The sequence below is a fragment of the Silene latifolia genome, chromosome Y, assembly GCF_048544455.1.
Source record: "Silene latifolia isolate original U9 population chromosome Y, ASM4854445v1, whole genome shotgun sequence".
Classification (NCBI taxonomy): Eukaryota; Viridiplantae; Streptophyta; class Magnoliopsida; order Caryophyllales; family Caryophyllaceae; genus Silene; species Silene latifolia.
The window spans coordinates 166,464,556-166,483,380 of record NC_133538.1 but is presented as its reverse complement, the minus strand read 5'-3'; the positions used below and the strand labels follow the sequence as shown (position 1 = coordinate 166,483,380).

The 18,825-nt window shown below is 42.7% G+C and overlaps 1 protein-coding gene across 1 annotated transcript; it reads right to left on the bottom strand.

Annotated features, from left to right (window-relative positions):
- Positions 1-416: 416 nt before the first annotated feature.
- LOC141633455 (uncharacterized) lies at positions 417-991 on the bottom strand. The gene is made up of 3 exons (XM_074445921.1): positions 851-991; positions 671-763; positions 417-579 (listed from the first exon to the last, which is right to left on the bottom strand). Exons 1-3 carry the CDS (start codon positions 929-931, stop codon positions 442-444), a joined length of 312 nt encoding a protein of 103 aa, XP_074302022.1. The 5' UTR covers positions 932-991; the 3' UTR covers positions 417-441.
- Positions 992-18,825: the final 17,834 nt, after the last annotated feature.

The window sequence follows — 18,825 nt, the reverse complement described above, 5'->3', positions numbered from 1 at the left end:
TAATTTCTTTAATTTCATTTCTAAACTTATAGATTTCTATTTCTTTCTTTCTTTTAGGGGGTAACCCTCCCTACCGTCCGGTCATTTCCGGCAAAATTTTTGCATTTTTGCATTTTTCGCGTTCTTTTGAGTCTCTCATTTTGCGCTAATTAAGGCCATATGTATATAAAAATGTATGCTTTGCGTGTTTTTTCTATGTAAATTTCGGCAGCATGACGGCATAAACCGTCATCTACCAAACCTGTTCGAAACTAACCTGCAGATACAAGCAACACAACCCAGCAGCAAAGGCACTCAGGCCATCGTATATATACCAAACGGAGGAAATGTACAAACTGGGGGCTCGAGCCCCAAACAAAGTCCAAAAAATGTTCAAAATGATAGTCCCAATGAACAAATGTACAAGACACAGCCAACATACGACAAAAAAGCTACAGAAAACTACTGCTGGGCGCCCTCCAACTCTGCAACTCTCGCCACAAGAGCAGCGATCTCGGCATCCCGAACCTCGAGCTCCCTCAACACGCGAGCTGTCTCCTCCCGAGACTGGGTCAACTCTCGCTCCAGCTCGCGGTCACCCTGTAAATAAGAAAATTGGCTCATGTCAATCAATTCAAGCAAAATTAGAAAATCAAAAATCAAAAAATGGAAACAGGCGTAAGGTTCATACCTGACGACCTCGACCGCCGACAAGTGCCTCGACGGCAGTAGCTCGCAGCCGGTTGGCCACCCTCCACAACGCCACAAACCGAGACGGCGCAACCTGCATTTTCAAAAAGAAGTGCTCAACAATTGAACAAATTTAATCAAGTGTGTTCTTATACAAAGGATATACAGATTAGAGGCTCACCCTCCGAATCAGATGCTGCCAATCGTCCAGGCCAGCATCCGTCACGGCTACGTCAAAGTCACGGAGCTCGGAGATCGTCATCCTCCCGGTCACGTCAGTGTACTCGAGGGTCTCGGGGTACTCTGGGGGCTCGATGCCCGCCGCCTCGACCTCCTACAAAGACAAATGGTTCTCATCAATCGATCTTTCATCATGGTTCTCAAAAATCAAATCAAAAGGAAAAATAAAAGATACTCACCACCACTGGCCAGTACGCCAGTCTCCCGTAGAGGAACGCCGAGTAGTCCTCGCCAGGAAGAAGAAGGTCGTCACCACTGGCACCAACCAAGTCCGCCTCCCTCTCGGCCTCGAAGGCTCCCTAAACATCGTCCGGGAGGATCGACAGAACCGTCAACACGCCCGCGAGCACCGACGAGCCAAGCGCTCACCGTGTACCACACAGACCCATCAACGTCCTCAACAGCTATCGGCCCGAGCTCCTAGGACGAAGGACCTCGCCACAAAAGGAGGCGCTCCAGCGTACTCCGCCAAGGTCGGGGCACCCACTGAGACAAGATAAAAAGGATCATTCCTACGATCAATTAAAAGCAAATATAAGAAGCAAGTGAATATAAGTGAGATACTCACGCTACTCAGCTGAAGAGCGTTCACGTCCCGCCGGTAGACATTGGGAGAAGAACGCTTGCTCTTCGTCCGACACATCACCCAATCCCTCATCACGGGATAGGCCCTCTCCAGCGGCTCCATCCTCTTGGGCGCGAGGCTCGGGAAGTAGGAGTACACCCACGCCTGTAAAGCAAAATAGTCAATGACAATCTTTCGTGATTTGATAAAGAAAGGAATTTACTTTAGTCTAAAGGTAGGTTCATACCTCTAGCAGTAGTCCAGGTCCGACAGCACCAGGAGAAGTCCCCTTCTCCATCAACTCCGGACGAACCATGGCCCTCATGAAGCGGATGAGGACCACAAAACCAGCAAGTGACCGGCCCCAACGTCCTAGGGAACTCGGGTCGAAAGGAAGGGAAGAAGCTTCGTCGACTTGACCTCTCGCCCTTGTCTCCGAGGTAAATCAAAGACAGAAACCACCAAAGCCACGAGACGAGCCCCCCGCTCACCAGACGGGGAGGAGGAGGAGCCGTCTCCCTCCCATCGATCGTCACCAGCGCCGGGGTCTTCCCCGCAAAGTAGTCTCGAACGTAAGAACTGGGTATCAAACCCGGCACTGTAACAGCCTTCGGCGACAAGTTCCAGCCGATAAATCTCCTCGCCTCGGCCGAGTCCGCCCTCATGGCAGTCTCCGGCCACACCACCTCCTCGGTCCCACACGGCAGACTAGAAATCATGCCGTAATCCTCCAAAGTGACTCCCACCTCACCAAAAGGCATGTGAAACGTGGAAGTCGTGTCCCAGAATTGGTCCAAGAAAGCGCGGACCAGGCTAAGGTTAGCCCGCAACTTCATATTCGCGATATCCCTCCAAACCTGAACCAAAGGACCGAACGCTCCGCGCTCGATCATGGCCCTCTCCTCCGTCGACAGCCGTTCATAGTGCTCCATCGCTGTCGTATAACCCGAGAACGACATGATGTTCCCGGCCTCCTATTATGATTTGAAACAAAGCTATCTTTAGTTTTGAACGAAGTTTGAAAGAAATTTGAATAAAAGAATGAAAGGAGATGAGTAATGAGCAGTGAATTCCTATTTACCAAACTCTTCACCGTCCTGTAGGACAGGTCACAGGTGACCCTCTGCAGCCCACACCAGGTGCTTACTCTCCCAAGTCTCAGCCCATGCGGGAGCCTCTCTCAGCTGGCGACCTCCTCGTCCGACGTTGGCCCGTCTCGGGGCCTCCTCCTCCTCAACGGCCTCCTCCTCGTGAAACTCGTCCCCAGTAGCCATCACCGCAGCGGTGAAGGCCTGCTCTAAAGCCTCCTCGACAGTAGCAGCGTCTATCTCGATGGGAGCTCTCCCGGAAGTAGAAGCCTCATCACCTGCAACATTAAAGCAAATTCAGGTCGCGTCACGCGACGACAAGCCTTGGTTAAGGGATTTTCGAGCCTTCAAAGCCCTGAAGCCGCTCTTTTTTCGCCATCTTTGGCCATATTCCCACCAACCCGACCACTCATATGGCAATTTGGGTCAAGTCAAGTCTGGTTCGAAGCCTAGTCCCGGGTTCGAGTCGAAATTTCGGCAGCATTTCGCTATAATGGCGATTATGGCCTAAAAAAGTGTCCTGGAAAAGCTATCACAAACCAAAATTCCGGGATGGTAGAAAGTTTACCCATCATTCAAGGATCCCAAATATCAAGTTTCATTACAAATGGGCAATCCTAAGGCTATTTTCGAAGCAATTTAGGGTTTAGCTGTAAAACCGTCTCAAAATTCACTCAAAGGCTCAAAACTTGATGAAAATTCGAAACAAATACATGGTTATGCTCCTAATATTACCTACTATCCGTTTCTAATGTCAATTTGACAAGGCAAATGCGTTTGGGGGAAAAGCCCCAAATTTTCGATCAAAAGGGTCATAAACCCTAATTTTTCGGCTCAAAATTGGACAAATGTAGAAGATTAACGCAAGATTGAGACACATACCTCGATTAGTCATCTTTAATGCAAGCTTTTGAATCAAACCTTGGCGGAAATGGTGAAGATTTGAGAGAGAAATGAGAGATTTGTGTTTCGAATAAGAATGAACATAAACCTCCTGATTTTCGCGTTTTTACGCAGGAAAGACAATTTGGGGAATAGACGCAGCAGACGCTGCGCCTCTTCCAAGAGACGCAGCTCTTGCTGCGCCTCTTCCTTTTGTTCCCTCCATACGGATTTTCAAAAATTCGTTATGAGTTCGTTATTTATGGGCCCATCTTTGGTGCGCCTCTTCCCCGATGCTATTTCATTCTTTTGGTCCGTTTGGCGATTTTTCTTTCGTTCCGGCCCGCATTTCCAAGCCCGCAGCGGACTGTTGCGTACTATTTATTCCTTTCAAGACCTTCTGCTTGTCGCAACGAGCATTGGTTCCTTCACAAACTTCGACACACCTTCATTATGTCTTCAGCGAGAGTAAGCGGATATACTTTCCCTCTCATGACGAGAAGAATAATTCCCAATCGTGTCTCTAGCGAGAGTAAGCGGACGTTCTGTCTCTCTCAAGACGTAAGGATTGACGATCTACCTAAGCAGATTTCCTCCCAGCAGTTCCCGCCTGTGTCCTGCTATTCGCAATTATTTCCCGAAGACTACCCAAAGCAGTTTTCTCTCAGCAGTTCCCGCATGTGTCCTGCTACTCTCAATATTTCTCGTTTCCCCGCGGAGTTCGACAGGGTGTCGTTCTCCAGAAGTTCCCAAACCCAAAGCCTTCTTTCTTAGGTTCGTAAACCCTAAATTAGGACTTTTTAACTCTAGGATCCCAATCCTTTTAGGTTCATAAGCCTTCAAGTTCCCCAAACCAATAGAGTTCCTATACCCAACCTTCGGTTTACCCCTTAAGTTGAACTTACTTTAGGCCTCCTTCCCGTCAATGATTTCCTTTAGGGTCCCACACCCTAGCACAATCCTTATATATCCTCTAGGTCTTAACCTTAGCTCCTATGCACCTCCGGAAGCATCTCGTGAAGAAGTCCCAGGTATGGTCTCTTCTTATGGCTGGCGAGCCTCCTTACGTAGTCTAATGGACTTTAAACCACCCTCCACGATAGTCGACAGACTCTAAAATGTTCCCGACGACAGGTCCTTGGCTCAGACCCCTTGAGCCGCCTCGCGTCGCCATAGTCGTCAGGTTGTAATCTTCGATTGACCTAATGGCTATACTTTGACTTTCGCCTTGTCCAAGCCTCAGTCAAAGTGGGGGCTCTGTAGATACCTCATTTCTGCACCTCCCGCAAACCACCCGGTGATGGTTGGGCCGCATGTTTGGTATGCGGGACGATTGGTGACAGTTCGTAAGATTATCGTCAAGTGATTGCTCAAATATTAATGTCTACCTCTTAGTTGTCATCTACGTCCCGATACGGTCGTTTTGACAGTAATTAGAGTACATTCGGAGTCCGGGCCTAAAACCGTCTCCATTTTCTGATAACCGTTAAAACCCGAGTCAGAATGTTCTGGAATGTTCCGGATATTTCTATTCCATATTTCACAAATTTTATCTTTTAGTAAGTAAATTCCCGTAATATTCATATAAGATATTAAGGAAATCGAATTATTTCCGTCCTACCATAACTCAAACACGGAAATCTTTCTTCTGGCGGGAGGAAACCACTGGGAATAGACGCAGCAGGTGCTGCGCCTCTTCCAAGAGACGCAGTGGTCTTGCCGCGCCTCTTCCCGTGCCCTTTCTCGCATGTTTCTCGTATCTTTTTTCATATCTTTCCGAGATTCACTTCCAAAGAGTCTCCGAAACCCTAATTCCGTCACGTGATTAGTATAAATAGGAGCCTTCGCTCCTCATATTTCTCACGCGAGTGTCCGCCCTTCTCTTCTCCCTTTGCATTCTAGACTTTATTCTTACTTTTTGGCGTCTACGTGCTTGAACTTTCGACCATGTAAGCTCGGATCCTTCTGAGTACCAGCCTCCCCGTTGCATGACCGACCAATTTGACCAACTACACTCAATCAACTTAATTACTTAATCGTTTTCCTCTTACGAGGGCACTTTCTTTGCATTCGGGTCGAGCATCACTAATCGATATCTTAGTCCTTCTCGTTTCGTCAACATGTAAGTCTGAGGGTGTAATCTCTCTTTTATTTATTGTATTTTAATTATTGTATAATCAATTGTAAGATTTATCGTCAAGTGATTGCTCAAATATTAATGTCTACCTCTTAGTTGTCATCTACGTCCCGATACGGTCGTTTTGACAGTAATTAGAGTAGAAGCCTCATCACCTGCAACATTAAAGCAAATTCAGGCCGCGTCACGCGATGACAAGCCTTGGTTAATGGATTTTCGAGCCTTCAAAGCCCTGAAGCCGCTCTTTTTTCGCCATCTTTGGCCATATTCCCACCAACCCGACCACTCATATGGCAATTTGGGTCAAGTCAAGTCTGGTTCGAAGCCTAGTCCCGGGTTCGAGTCGAAATTTCGGCAGCATTTCGCTATAATGGCGATTATGCCCTAAAAAAGTGTCCTGGAAAAGCTGTCACAAACCAAAATTCCGGGATGGTAGAAATTTTACCCATCATTCAAGGATCCCAAATATCAAGTTTCATTACAAATGGGCAATCCTAAGGCTATTTTCGAAGCAATTTAGGGTTTAGCTGTAAAACCGTCTCAAAATTCACTCAAAGGCTCAAAACTTGATGAAAATTCGAAACAAATACATGGTTATGCTCCTAATATTACCTACTATCCGTTTCTAATGTCAATTTGACAAGGCAAATGCGTTTGGGGGAAAAGCCCCTAATTTTTGATCAAAAGGGTCATAAACCCTAATTTTTCGGCTCAAAATTGGACAAATGTAGAAGATTAACGCAAGATTGAGACACATACCTCGATTAGTCATCTTTAATGCAAGCTTTTGAATCAAACCTTGGCGGAAATGGTGAAGATTTGAGAGAGAAATGAGAGATTTGTGTTTCGAATAAGAATGAACATAAACCTCCTGATTTTCGCGTTTTTACGCAGGAAAGACAATTTGAGGAATAGACGCAGCAGGCGCTGCGCCTCTTCCAAGAGACGCAGCTCTTGCTGCACCTCTTCCTTTTGTTCCCTCCATACGGATTTTCAAAAATTCGTTATGAGTTCGTTATTTATGGGCCCATCTTTGGTGCGCCTCTTCCCCGATGCTATTTCATTCTTTTGGTCCGTTTGGCGATTTTTCTTTCGTTCTGGCCCGCATTTCCAAGCCCACAGCGGACTGTTGCGTACTATTTATTCCTTTCAAGACCTTCTGCTTGTCGCAACGAGCATTGGTTCCTTCACAAACTTCGACACACCTTCATTATGTCTTCAGCGAGAGTAAGCGGATATACTTTCCCTCTCATGACGAGAAGAATAATTCCCAATCGTGTCTCTAGCGAGAGTAAGCGGACGTTCTGTCTCTCTCAAGACGTAAGGATTGACGATCTACCTAAGCATATTTCCTCCCAGCAGTTCCCTTTGTGTCCCGCTATTCGCAATTATTTCCGAAGACTACCCAAAGCGATTTTTCTCTCGGCAGTTCCGCCCGTGTCCCGCTACTCTCAATATTTCTCGTTTCCCGCGGAGTTCGACAGGGTGTCGTTCTCCAGAAGTTCCCAAACCCAAAGCCTTCTTTCTTAGGTTCGTAAACCCGAAATTAGGACTTTTTAACTCTAGGATCCCAATCCTTTTAGGTTCATAAGCCTTCAAGTTCCCCAAACCAATAGAGTTCCTATACCCAACCTTCGGTTTACCCCTTAAGTTGAACTTACTTTAGGCCTCCTTCCCGTCAATGCTTTCCTTTAGGGTCCCACACCCTAGCACAATCCTTATATATCCTCTAGGTCTTAACCTTAGCTCCTATGCACCTCCGGAAGCATCTCGTGAAGAAGTCCCATGTATGGTCTCTTCTTATGGCTGGCGAGCCTTCTTACGTAGTCTAATGGACTTTAAACCACCCTCCACGATAGTCGACAGACTCTAAAATGTTCCCGACGACAGGTCCTTGGCTCAGACCCCTTGGCCGCCTCGCGTCGCCATAGTCGTCAGGTTGTAATCTTCGATTGACCTAATGGCTATACTTTGACTTTCGCCTTGTCCAAGCCTCAGTCAAAGTGGGGGCTCTGTAGATACCTCATTTCTGCACCTCCCGCAAACCACCCGGTGATGATTGGGCCGCATGTTTGGTACGCGGGACGATTGGTGATAGTTCGTAAGATTATCGTCAAGTGATTGCTCAAATATTAATGTCTACCTCTTAGTTGTCATCTACGTCCCGATACGGTCGTTTTGACAGTAATTAGAGTACATTCGGAGTCCGGGCCTAAAACCGTCTCCATTTTCTGATAACCGTTAAAACCCGAGTCAGAATGTTCTGGAATGTTCCGGATATTTCTATTCCATATTTCACAAATTTTATCTTTTAGTAAGTAAATTCCCGTAATATTCATATAAGATATTAAGGAAATCGAATTATTTCCGTCCTACCATAACTCAAACACGGAAATCTTTCTTCTGCAGGAGGAAACCACTTGGGAATAGACGCAGCAGTCTTTGCGCCTCTTCCAAGAGACGCAGGGCTCGCTGCGCCTCTTCCCTGTGCCCTTTCTCGCATGTTTCTCGTATCTTTTTTCATATCTTTCCGAGATTCACTTCCAAAGAGTCTCCGAAACCCTAATTCCGTCACGTGATTAGTATAAATAGGAGCCTTCGCTCCTCATATTTTTCACGCGAGTGTCCGCCCTTCTCTTCTCCCTTTGCATTCTAGACTTTATTCTTACTTTTTGGCGTCTACGTGCTTGAACTTTCGACCACGTAAGCTCGGATCCTTCTGAGTACCAGCCTCCCCGTTGCATGACCGACCAATTTGACCAACTACACTCAATAAACTTAATTACTTAATCGTTTTCCTCTTACGAGGGCACTTTCTTTGCATTCGGGTCGAGCATCACTAATCGATATCTTAGTCCTTCTCGTTTCGTCAACATGTAAGTCTGAGGGTGTAATCTCTCTTTTATTTATTGTATTTTAATTATTGTATAATCAATTGTAAGATTTATGTCGAAAACACCATTAAAACCGATTTCTAAAACCGTGCTTTAAAACTCTTTTTTACGGATTTCCAGTAGATAGACGTCGAGAAAAGACGCAGCAACCGCTGCGCCTATTCGAAGGAGCGTAGTACCTGCTGCGCCCCTTCGTGAGGCTGCCGCGGTTCCTGCTTCTTTTCTTCTTCCTCCGTCCTCGGTAATTCGTGCTTGTTTGTTTCCCTTTGTTTATTTCGTTGATTCTTCATTACAATAGCATAGTAATTCACATGTATATCATTAATCATCATCATTAACATGCTTTAATCATCACAAATCCGACTTAAATCTCGAGTAATCCAATATTTGCGGGTTTTCGTCATTAAATTCAATTCCGGGTTGTAGAGATTCAATTTGTTCATATTGAGTTTCTGGAATTCGTCTTTGATATAGTTTTCATCTGCTTATTCATGTGTTCGTCGCATATTTGTCATCAATCCATCGTATCTAACGTAGTTAACTGATTTAATTCGTAGGACTCATTAATATTTTTCACTTCTGTCATTATCCCACCATGTAAATAATCCGTTTGCATCCGTCTCATTCATGTTTTACTGTTTTCATGACCCATTCATATGTTGAATAACATGTTAATCACTTTCATCCGAGTAAATAATTTAATTGATCATTAAAATCACCAATTGACATTAACGGCTTGCAATTACGGCTTCACGACCCTTAATCGAGCCAAGGAACAGACGCGGCGTCGCGCCTATTTTCAAAAGACGCAGCTCGCTGCTGCGCTGTTCTGGCCGAGTTCGTCTCGAACTCCGTTTCTGCCTTGACGTAGTTTAATTAACGTACGTATTAATTAACTATTAACCGTAATATCGCTAATTCCTGTTCGTTAATTTATTCTTTTATCTTTTTTTTCTCCAATTATCCGTTTTAAAGGTATTTTCGACATAAATCGCCTATCCCAATGTAATTATTGTAATTTTCATTATTGTAATTTATAATTATTGTATTTCTTTTATTGCTTGTATGTTTCACATGTAAATGAGCATTAAATCCTACTTCGACCAAATTGTATGCTAATTACGTGTCAACCGACTTAGTTAATTTTCACATGTTAGGATTAATCTATGGATGTTGCATTGCATGCATATAGCCGACGATATATCAAGTACGAATAACTTCCCTAATCATTAGTAGAGGCCGCTATCGAGGCGAGCGGGATTAGGTGTTCGATCAAAAGAGCTTCCTAATACGTACCCTCACCCCTTACTCCAGATATCTGTGAACACCCGTGTTCATTGGCATCCACGAGAGTCATTCTAGACATAGAATGCTAAGGGTAACGATTGCCTAGTGTTCATGTCTTTACTTTGTGTCTTGACATGACACGAGGTACTCGAACGGTTCCAATTTCCCATAAAAATTGGTGGCGACTCCATACAAAATGCAAACGCTTGTTTCCCAAGCGCCCCCGTGACCCCCGCTGTCCACAACGTGTCTAAATCTAATCTAGACATACGCTCTCTGGCCTTAGGATAGCTCCCACTGTCCTCACATTGTATGGGATAGGACCTTTGGGTACTGGAACGAACTACCATAGTTCCTCCAATTTATAAAACTGAATCCTAATATCATCCCTTCCTTCTTGCATATCTCATGCATTATTGCAAGTGTACTCAATTTTTGTTGTTAATCCCTCATTATTCTACTGCCTAGAACACTTCTAGCAGATTTTCTTCTTAAATAATATAGCCAAGATGGTTCTCTAACCATCCTTATGTGTTTAGAACATGGTTTTTGTGTAACTCCTTGGACATAAATCCATCTAAACTCTAAATGCTTAGCATCATATGTTTAGTGCTCCAAAAGTACTAACCAATGAACTATATGGCTATATAGAGACTTTTTCTCAAAAATTTGATTTGTAACTTTTCGTCATACTCCAAGTATACGAAATTTAGGAATGGTGATACATCTAAGCCTAATGAATTAATCCCGCAACGGAAGTAAGTGGATTCAATTTCTACATGTTCAATACCTTTGAACTTGACTAGACTCTTAACAATATAAGAATATTAATTTAACGCTAATATCCTCTCAGAACTATCTTTATAGGTCTGGATACCTTAGAGATGTATTATTCTTCCCCTAAGTCTTCCATCATTTACAATGATCAATATGTCCCTTACATATAAGACTAATAACACCACATTACTCCCACTAAACTTCATGTATAAACATAACTACTCGACAATTCGAAAAATGTTTATCACATGATCAAAACATACAATTCAACTCTTTGACATCTACTTAAGACTTCCTCTTAAGTTCGCATCCTACTTTAGGATAGTTGCGATTTACAAAACACATGCAAGATGATTTTAAAATCTAACTATATCAAATCATATCCGAATACAATGAAGCATTGTTGTTGCAAACAAAACCCTTGCCACCAACCAACCAAGCTAAATAAACATTTTCATGTTTATGCTTGCTTCCGACTTTTGCGGAGTTGGAACTAGATAAAGCATCATAATAAGTTACAGGTTTTTTATTTTCTAAAATAACATAACTCCTGTCCACTTAGATTTCGAAGAAATATTTACTGATTTTGACCAGGAAGGAACGTCTTCCTACGTCTTATTCTCAGTTTGTGGCTCTTGAACATTTTCTCCCACTCCGTCTATAAGAAATAATCCTCTTTTCTCTAATAGACAGCATCACGAGCCACAAACCCTTTGTTTTCGTGATCATGTAGGAAGAGAGACCACACGTTCATTATCGAAACAAGCTACAATTTAGGTACCATGCCTAACCATATCACATATAAAATATAGATGATTGCTTTAATTATGTTTTGTTTTAGTGGAATAAGTAAATACTAGACAAATTGTGATAGAAACTACTTCCAACTTTATAGTAAAGATTCAATCATATCGTATAGGATTCTTTGTCACTTTCTAATATTATGAAGGTGAACTTATGATACCATATCACACTCCTTTTGGTGCATTTGAAAGTTTTCGCTTTATTGTTCCCTATATAAACAAAGTACTTATACTTTGGTCATAATCTCTAGGTTTTGATACTTTCAAACATTCATTGAACTTATTCAAAGAATTTATCTTCTTACCTCATCAAGTGGATACCAAGTATCTACCTAGTTCGTTGGTAAAAAAGATGAAGAAGTAATAATCCTTGCTATATTCATAATTCTTTTCTAGATATAAGTCATGAATTAATCTTGTTTTGAATACAAGATTCACACATACCAAGAGATTCCCTATCAAATGGTATGGGACACTAGTCAAAACTAGTCTCTGTTTTGTGTGGATTTTGCGCAAGGCGAAATCAGGTCAGGGTAGAGTTGTGTAAGGTTAACTAGCTCTAGATAGTCTGTTGGTCAGGTCGTCAGGGTATAATAATAAGCTGTAAATGAAATAAGGACAATAATAATACGACAAAGAATTTTGTACGTGGAAAACCCTTGAATGGGAAAAAACCACGGGCACCAAGCCAGGAGAGGATTTCACTATGTAATTTTGGGAGAATAATTGTATGACAATAACAATGTTTGTATTTCTCTATGTATTGCGTATGCTTCTTCTTGTGTGTGAATGAGATGCTTCTAATATCTTCAAAGGATTCTTTATATAGACTTCTTCACTGAACGGCTGCTTTATACGGTATTAAATGCAGATTATTCTCCATTATTACCAGTAATAATTGGTAATTATTCCTCCCTTAATCACTGCATTTACTGCAAAATCTTCACACTTAATGCTGCGTATATAATTCCTTTATAACACGCCTATATGGTCTAATATCGTCCTGATATTTTGACCGTTGTCCTCTCCATGGCCTGGCGCCTATCTTCATGTGCCCTGATAGCCTGACAGCCTGACAGCCTGACAGTCAAGTTTAGATGAGATACTGATCAGGAAGGTCTGCGGATTTCCAGGCCTAACAATTGCCCTTTATCTCCTTATTTGCAGTGTGCCAGGACGAAAAAATGAGGAGATAACTTTATTTTTAGGAAGATTACCCAACGGTTAAGTTTTGCCTAGTCAGTTTCCTGTAACGGCTATTTTACTGCAGTTGATGACGCATGTGATATTTACTGCAACTTCCTTAATGATTAACCACTTCTTTTGCGGCTGAAACCCTAATCTTCTTCATTATAAATACCTGCGTGCTTCATTAAGTTAAAGTCACCAAAGCAATTTCTTCTCATTTTCTCTCTTTAATAATCTTTCTCTTCAGTTCTCTTAATTTCCAACTTCTTCAATCTTTAATAAATTCTTCACAATCTTTCAAATAATGGCTGCAAAGAAGAAGTCTACCAGGGCAGCGGTTCCTGCAACTCCTCCTCCTCAGAATCCTGAGGAAACTTCTTCTGAAACTTTGCCTACTTCTTCTGCTGCTCCATCTCCCACAGTCAATAAGCCGAGTGATTCTCCATTGGAGATGATCTCAATATTCCATGGTGATTTTTAATTCAAGCCTACGAAGGCTTTAAATGAGGATCAGTCTCCTGCAAACCGTTTGAAGCCTGAGTTTGAGAAGATTTTAAAGGATAAGGGGATCATCCCTGCTGATGCTGAAGTCTGGATCCCTGAGAATTCTCCCATCAGGGCCGACTAGACTTGTCCTGGTTGGTTCTGTATTCATGACTGGGCTTTCAGGGCAGGCTGTAAGCTTCATTTTTCTCCTCTTATGGTTGAGGTTATTAAGGAGATTGGTGTTCCATCTTATCAGTTAATGCCAATGGTGTGGAAGATTGTATGTTCCATTGAGAATCTATGTAAAAAAACACAATATTTCTTTTTCTCTTGATGATTTGAAGACTTGTTATGCTGTTAAAACAAACAATCCTGGCCGTATAAGTTTTAAGTTCAGCGCGTCTACTACTCCTCTTTTGAGTAACTTGGACAACGGCCATGATAAAGGCTGGGCTGCTGGGTACATGTTTATCAGGACCAATTCTGTGGGTCCTGACTTGGCGTATTTGAATCATGAGGCTTGCGTTACTGGTGAGTCTTTTGGTTTCTCTCTTTGCCTTGCATATTTTACTTGTTAGTGAAAAATTAAATGAAATTTATATTTTTTTTTGGTGAAATGTGAGCTTTTGATATATTAATTAATCAGAAGAACATTACAACATTGTCCAGATTTCCGCATCAAGAAGACCATTACATAGCACCTACACTAAACATTAATGTCAATGCTACTTAATCATTGTCTGTCCCTTGATTGCACAATCTCCTTAAGCTTCTGCTTGACTCTATTCTGGACCTGCTGCTGTATTAGTCTGATAACCTGAGTAGGACACCTGAGCTTGAGTTCCAGTCTGCATTGATTCCTTTCCATCCAAATAGTATACCAATAAATAGTTCTGGTAAGACTGACCACCTGAGTCTGCACTTTTGAACAATTACCTGTCCTGATTAGCAGCTTCTTCTAGAGCCAATTTTCTAAGCCTGCAAGAATTTGTTGACTATAGGCACAGTCAGCAAACAAATGAGAAAGAGTTTCAGGCCCCCCTTCACATAGGACACAATTATCAGTATCAACCACTCCAAACTGAGACAATTTAACTCTTGTATTCAGAGCTTGTCTGCAAATCAACCAAGCAATGAAAGCCTGCTTGGGAACATTCCAATCATTCCAAACATCCTTGTACCATGGTACATAGGGGTGTGAACCCTGCAACCATTAGTACCCAGAGCTTATAGAGTAGCCCTTAGGGTCAGCTACCCATTTATTACCATGAAAACCACCAGAGAGAAGTCCATGAACCTTGCAAATATTCCTCCAATTCCAGTTGGAATCTTGAGGAGGGTGATAAGTATCCCAATCAAGGCCTTTCATATACACATGGTCTATCCATAACACCAAAAGTCTATCTGCTTTTGTGTATATCCAATTAACTAACTTGCCAACCATGGCCACATTCCACACCCCAGCTTCTTTGATTCCCAGTCCCCCCTCCTTCTTGCTGCAACACACATCATGCCAGGCCACAAGAGGGGATCTGTGGTACTCAGTGTCCCCATTCGATAAATAATTCCTACAGATTGCCTCAATTATCTTAATCACTCCTTTAGGGATAAAAAAAATAGAACACCAGTAGTTATGTAGAGTATTGAAAACTGAGTTAATCAAAACCAACCTCCCTGCATAACTCAATTTCTTGGCACCAATACTCGTGACCCTTGAAACAATCTTCTCAATCAACACATTGCAGTCTTTCCTAGTTAGTCTCCCAGCCTGGATAGGAACACCCAAGTATTTAAAGGGGAGCTTACCTTCAGTGAAACCAGATATCTCAGTAATATCATGCTTCAGACCTGGTGTAACCCCATTAAACACTACCTCAGACTTAGCTGCATTAACCCTAAGTCCTGAAGTAGCAGAAAAAGTAGCCAAAGCCCTTAGCAACAACATAATAGATTGAGTCTCTCCTTTGCAAAACATCAATAAATCATCAGCAAATAGCAAATAGGTTAGCTTGAGGCTCTTACAAAGTGGGTGGTATCTGAAAAACCACTTATCAGTTACATACATCAGAACCCTAGAGAGATATTCCATGCAAATACAAAAAACAAGAGGAGATATAGGGTCCCCTTGTCTCAACCCTCTTCTTCCTTTAAAATATCCAAAACTTGCCCCATTAAGATTGAGGGAATAAGAAGTACTGGTGTGTGCAGTACTTATAATGAGTCATACCTCTTATGTGTGCAGTTGATGATTGGGTTACTGAAACTGAGTATCCCACTCCCAATATTTCTGCTTTCCTTGCTATTCCTCCTTTGGAGAGGTCTTGGCATCTTTGTTATGGGTTTGGTCACCTTCCTCGCTGTTTGAAGGCTGATGGTGCTGCCAGGGCGGCTAAACCTTCAGGGGCTGCTAGTGCTACTACCTCAGGCAGTAAGTCTATCTTAGTCTTTCTCTTATTTTTGCCTTGGCTTCCTGGTAATGTTTGGTTTATATTGCTAATATAGTATTTCATGTTGCAGCCACTAGGTCATCTATTCGCCTTGCCAGGTTTGGTATGGCTGACCTTTCAGCCAGGCTGGCTAAGATTAAGGAGGAAGGTTCCCAGGGAAGCGGGGATGCTGAGTCTGTTATTGACTTGACTGAACAGTCTGATGCTGCCAAGGTCACTGCTATACCTGCTGCCCCTGCTGAGACAAGTTCAGCAGGCCAAAAAAGGAAAACTGAAGATGTTGACATTTCTGCCCCGGTTAGGGAAGTGAGAGCCAGGGTGGACAATATGGAGTTTTTTGCTATAATGGTTGAAGGGATGGGAAAACAGGCCTGTCAGGAGGGCTTATGTCCCCTGCCTAGCTGGAGGGCTTGGTATTCGGCCTGTCAAGAGGGCATTTTAGACTAAGTGTTTAGGAGAGAACACCCTTACACCTGTCTTGCTGCGTCCAGCCGGTTGTAATCTGTGGCAGTAAACCTAGTCAGGTCAGGCAATTATTTCATGTGTAACATTCCGTTTCAACCGCTTGAGTCCATGAATCCTTGTACTAGAAAATCTGTTTGGTAGTTGAGCGAACTTCGGGACGAAGTTCATTTTAAGGGGGGAAGACTGTAATACCCCGTATTTTATATAATCGTGTAAACGGATATTATTATATATATATTATTATTATGTATTTTACGTTACTATTATGTCGGGATAATAGTTGAGTCGAGTAATTGTTTGGTCGTATTAATATCGTAGGAGTGAGTTATTCGTAAGCTTGTCGAGACGGGTTTAGCTGGACGAAGTCACGATAGTTAGTCCTTTTACCAACCACGCTGACCCATGACATTTACCCATTTACCCGGGCACGATTACCCATGACCCATTTATAATCTAACCTAAACTTTAACCTATCTACCCTAATTCTACACAACCTACTCCCTCAACCCGCCACCCTCCTTCTTCAACACCTTTCTCAACCTTCACACAAATCGAGAGAGGGAGAGTGCGTGTGGGTGGTTGACGGCGCAGCAAGGAAGGCCCTACGGTGGTTGTCGACATCTGTGAGCGGCCCTGGTGGCAGTGGTGGCGGTAAGAAAGGTGAGTACAACCTCCCCTTCTGTTTTTGTTTTCCTGTCGGGCTTTTGGCGGTTGTTGCGTGTCTTAGGGAGGCGATGAGGGTGGTTGGTGTCGGGGTGTTGGTAATGGGTGGTTGGAGTCGCTCCTATTGGTGGTGGTTAGGCGGGTTTTGGGCGGTGGAAATGGCGGCAGGGGTGGTTGTCGACAGGGGTAGTCAAAGGGGTTTTGTGGGGTTGTTGTCTGCGTCCGGGGATGTTGGTGACCGTGGTCAGACTCGCCTGCCTGAGTCGACCACGGTGGTGGGGGTCAGTAGGGTCCAGGGCAGATGGGGGACCACGGTGGCAGTGGCGGCAGCCACTGTTGGTGGCGGCATCCGGTCAGGGGTTGGGGAGTTGGGGGCCGGTTTGAAACGGGTTACAAAGCCGTGTTTCGAGTTCGTAATTTGAGTCGGGACGATAACCTTTGGGATAGTTGTAACGTGTTTATATTAATGCATAAGTCGGGTTTAGTTATTTACAAAATAAAGTGTTAGTATGTTTATTAGTGAACAAATTAGTTGTCGTCGCTAAATTACTTTTACCAATGTTTGATTCGTTTTATCATATTATTCGTTTAATTCTTTAATTATCGTTTTGGTTTAAGTTCCAAGTTGTTTAGAATAAAATAATTAATAATAATTGAGTAGTTGGGGACGGGTTTCGAGTCGGGTTTGTTAAAATGGAAAAGTTACTATATCGGGAAAGTTTCTATTTTTGGTAAATTTCTATTTTGGGAACGAGAATAGTTAAGTAATCAATTATCATTTATTTACCTTTCAGAGGGCGAATTGTTGTGGAAATATTCCGAGCACCCGACTATTTGTCTGCGGATCGAGGTAGGGAAATACACTTGACTTACCTAGGTGTTGTTAAATTGTGTTGAGTTGTTGTGTTACGTGTGACCGATTTGTGATCGATGACTTGTGCGTGGTTGTAATTTATGTTATGATTCATATCTTTGGAGTGTGGTTGATGAACTGTTCGTATTGATTATGTTATTTCATTATTTTGGTTGTCATGATTTCATTCATTGATATACATATCATGTTGCATTGATTACTGTTGAGCATTGCATATGCATTGGAGTTGGAGGATGGTGTGGTGGTGACGATGATGAGATATGATGTGATGTTGTGATAAGGCCCAGGCTGGTTCTGTAGGACTTGCCCTGGTGTCCTCCGCTTGCGAGCGGCGGATCGACTACGGTCGATATATATAGTCTAGGGGGATCGGTATGGTGGGCGTCGGGGTTGTGTGTGATGAGTTGAGATGGAGATGGAGGTGACGGAGTATCATGCATATCATATTTCATTGTTTTATTGTTTTCCCTACTCAACCTCGTGGTTGACCCTGTGTATTCGTGAATTTTGTGATGAACCGTTTTATGGGGAGCGAGACTTGACAGGTTTAAAAGATAGGACGGGAGCTTGATGGGCGTGAGACACTGGATCAGAAGACATAGTAGTTAGATCATTATTTAGAAGACTTCCACTTCTTTTTTTGTAGTTCTTTATAGTTGTTGTAAAAGAAGTTGTAATAATTAAGTTAAAATGTTAAATAAATTGCCTTGGTGTTTAATTTGTTATTCACTACCTCGGGAAACCGAGATGGTAACAGTCCGGTTTATTAGGGAATGTCTCGCTAAAGGCTCCTTCATAAACCGGGGTGTTACATCATGCCTGATTGGTCCTCACTCTTTACTGTATCTGGTGGCGGTTACCAACTCGTCAGGCACAGTTAAGTGCAAAATTTTTGTTTCAAGAATGTATAGTAGAGTAGCCCTCAATCCTGAATATTTATGCATATAATCTTTTATCATGTATAATTGTTCAGGATTCAAGAAGTAAATAGATGGGTTAGTTGAGCAGATATAAAATACAGATAAGGCATGCAAAACATGTAGTTCATCACATAGCATGTTAGGTTGAGTAGTGATTGAATTTATACCTGATTGTAGCCTGGTCTTTACATATGGAATAATTTTAAATGAGTTACATTCCAGGATTTTGGGATCATTTCCCCTTCTAGCGTTTGGAGCCTGTATGCTCCTTGTCCAACAATTGAATCAATTAAGTAAGGGCCTTCCCATATGGGAACCAGTTTGCCTGCTGATTTTTCTTTTTTATTTGGAAATACTTTGCGTAGGAAAAAGTCTCCTTCTTTAAATACCTTGACCGTGACGTTTTTATTGTAAGTCCTGGCGACCGCTTGTTGATATGA